The sequence below is a fragment of the Grampus griseus genome, assembly GCF_964374135.1.
Source record: "Grampus griseus genome assembly, chromosome: 4".
In the NCBI taxonomy this organism is placed as follows: Eukaryota; Metazoa; Chordata; class Mammalia; order Artiodactyla; family Delphinidae; genus Grampus; species Grampus griseus.
The window spans coordinates 115,829,010-115,832,049 of NC_138997.1; the positions used below are offsets into that span (position 1 = coordinate 115,829,010).

General features: G+C 39.9%; 1 protein-coding gene across 1 annotated transcript; it reads left to right on the forward strand.

The window, feature by feature from the left end:
• Positions 1-767: 767 nt before the first annotated feature.
• On the forward strand, positions 768-2,092 carry LOC309822119 (heterogeneous nuclear ribonucleoprotein A1-like). Its single transcript, XM_082653817.1, has one exon. The coding sequence runs from the start codon at positions 783-785 to the stop codon at positions 1,743-1,745; it is 963 nt and encodes a 320-aa protein (XP_082509943.1). The 5' UTR covers positions 768-782; the 3' UTR covers positions 1,746-2,092.
• Positions 2,093-3,040: the final 948 nt, after the last annotated feature.

The window sequence follows — 3,040 nt, forward strand, 5'->3', positions numbered from 1 at the left end:
GAAAAATAATTAAATGTTGCTATTTTAAACCATCTCGTGGTTAAGTGGTTTGTTATGTAGCAACAAATAACCAGAGCACCTAATATTTACATGTAGTTATAAAACTACATATGAATCTTCAAAATCATTGTAATCAGAGATGCTATTTACGTTTCTCTCTCCATTGTCTTCTACTTGATGATAGGTTCTTATTATATCTGTCATATCTACCTCATATCTAAGTTTTCCTAACACAGACTCTTTGCTATGTTTAAGCAAAGTTACCCGACTTATCCTTCATGTAACCTTTTTCTTCCAGTTTACATCTTCTATCCACAGCATTTTCACTACCTGTGATATTCCCCTCTTTCTTACAGGCCAGTCTATTTTCATTTTCTTCTTCCAGGAAGCCTTCCTCGACTTTACTTCTATTCTTCCTTGGCTCACATATGCACATTTTGTATCACATAAATGCACTGATATGTATTTATAGTAGATGGTCTATTTAGGATTAAGTCTCATTTGTGCCTCAATCTGATTTCCTGTTTGAAGAACAGCAGTCTATATTTTTGTATCTTTATGAGGTATTTAGTATATCACACAACTCTATACACAGACTGTCTCCCAAGGATGGACTAACGTCACCAAGCTCTAGAAATAGCTGACTATAATATCAAAGTCAGTTCACTAACTTATAATAAGAATAGTGATTTTCGAGATACGTTCGGTAGCTTACTTCTTTCTGCTCGTGGACGCCGCCGAGTAAGCATCGTTGACGTCTCCCCCCACCCTCCACTGCCGTTATGTCTAAGTCAGAGTCACCCAAAGAGCCCGAACAGCTGCGGAAGCTCTTCATCGCAGGTTTGAGCTTTGAAACAACCAATGAGAGTCTGAGGAGCCATTTTGAGCAGTGGGGAACGCTCACAGATTGTGTGGTAATGAGAGATCCAAACACCAAGCGCTCCAGAGGCTTCGGGTTTGTCACATATGCCACTGTGGAGGAGGTGGATGCGGCCATGAATGCAAGGCCACACAAGGTGGATGGAAGAGTTGTGGAACCAAAGAGGGCCGTCTCAAGAGAAGATTCTCAAAGACCTGGTGCCCACTTAACTGTGAAAAAGATTTTTGTTGGTGGCATTAAAGAAGACACTGAAGAACATCATCTAAGAGATTATTTTGAACAGTATGGGAAAATTGAAGTGATTGAAATCATGACTGACCGAGGCAGTGGCAAAAAGAGAGGCTTTGCTTTTGTAACCTTTGATGATCATGACTCTGTAGACAAGATTGTCATTCAGAAATACCACACTGTGAATGGCCACAACTGTGAAGTAAGGAAAGCCCTATCTAAGCAAGAGATGGCTAGTGCTTCATCCAGCCAAAGAGGTCGAAGTGGTTCTGGAAACTTTGGTGGTGGTCGTGGAGGTGGTTTTGGTGGGAATGACAACTTTGGTCGTGGAGGAAACTTCAGCGGTCGAGGTGGCTTTGGTGGCAGCCGCGGTGGTGGTGGATATGGTGGCAGTGGGGATGGCTATAATGGATTCGGTAATGATGGAAGCAATTTTGGAGGTGGTGGAAGCTACAACGATTTTGGCAGTTACAACAATCAGTCTTCAAATTTTGGACCCATGAAAGGAGGAAACTTTGGAGGCAGAAGTTCTGGCCCCTATGGTGGTGGAGGCCAATACTTTGCCAAACCCCGAAACCAAGGTGGCTATGGTGGTTCCAGCAGCAGCAGTAGCTATGGCAGTGGCAGAAGGTTTTGATTACTGCCAGGAAACAAAGCTTAGCAGGAGAGGAGAGCCAGAGAAGTGACAGGGAAGCTACAGGTTACAACAGATTTGTGAACTCAGCCAAGCACAGTGGTGGCAGGGCCTAGCTGCTACAAAGAAGACATGTTTTAGACAATACTCATGTGTATGGGCAAAAAAACTCGAGGACTGTATTTGTGACTAATTGTATAACAGGTTATTTTAGTTTCTGTTCTGTGGAAAGTGTAAAGCATTCCAACAAAGGGTTTTAATGTAGATTTTTTTTTTTTTGCACCCATGCTGTTGATTGCTAAATGTAATAGTCTGATCGTGACGCTGAATAAATGTGTCTTTTTTTTAAATGTGCTGTGTAAAGTTAGTCTACTCTGAAGCCATTTTGGTAAACCACCCCAACAGTGTGAAGTTAGTATTCCTTCAGGGTGATGCCAGGTTCCATTCAAAATTTATTTACAACCTGCTTTGGTGGAGAAGCTACTGTCTTCTGAAACCTTGGTGTAGTTGAACTGACAGTTACTGCGTTGTGACCTTGGAGTTCACCGTGAAAAAGGGTCACCCAAGCCAAGTCATGGAGTTTTTTGATTATTAATATATGATTGTTGGCACATCCTATGCAATATATCTAAATTGGATTATGGTACCAGATATAGATGGGAATGAAGCTTGTGTATCATCCATTATCATGTGTAATAAATAAACAATTTAATACCCTCTTGAAAAAAAAAAAAAAAAAAAAGAACAGTGATTTTCAAAGCAACACCACCACACAATGATTTCCTCACATTATGGTGGTTTTAACCTGTAGGCAATCAACATGGGAAGCCAATTATAATCAAAAGTTTGCTTGATGAGGGTGGAATGTTACTTACATGATTTGATTGTATAATGGTATCTATCTAAGAGAGTCTCATGTATCCATATCCACAATAAGATTATACCTACTCCCTAGCCATGCAAGTCCTCAGGCCAGGCATACTCCTTCCTACACTGTGTTGAAAAAATACTCCTTGACTGAATTTTCATTCATTCAAAAATATTTACTAAGCATCAACCATATGTCAGGCATTAGGGACAAAAAAAATTGACCAAAGGAGACCAAAATCCTCATCCTAATGGACGTTACATTCTAGGAAAAGTTTCTGGCTTACTGCTAAGCTCTCTAAAATAAATTCTAAAAAACAAACATACGTTCATATGTATATAGCTATTGTTTTTCTACATTAGAAAATTTATACTTTACCTGGAATTTTGAACATATAAAGCCATCAAAATAAGCAAATACCTACTGAGGC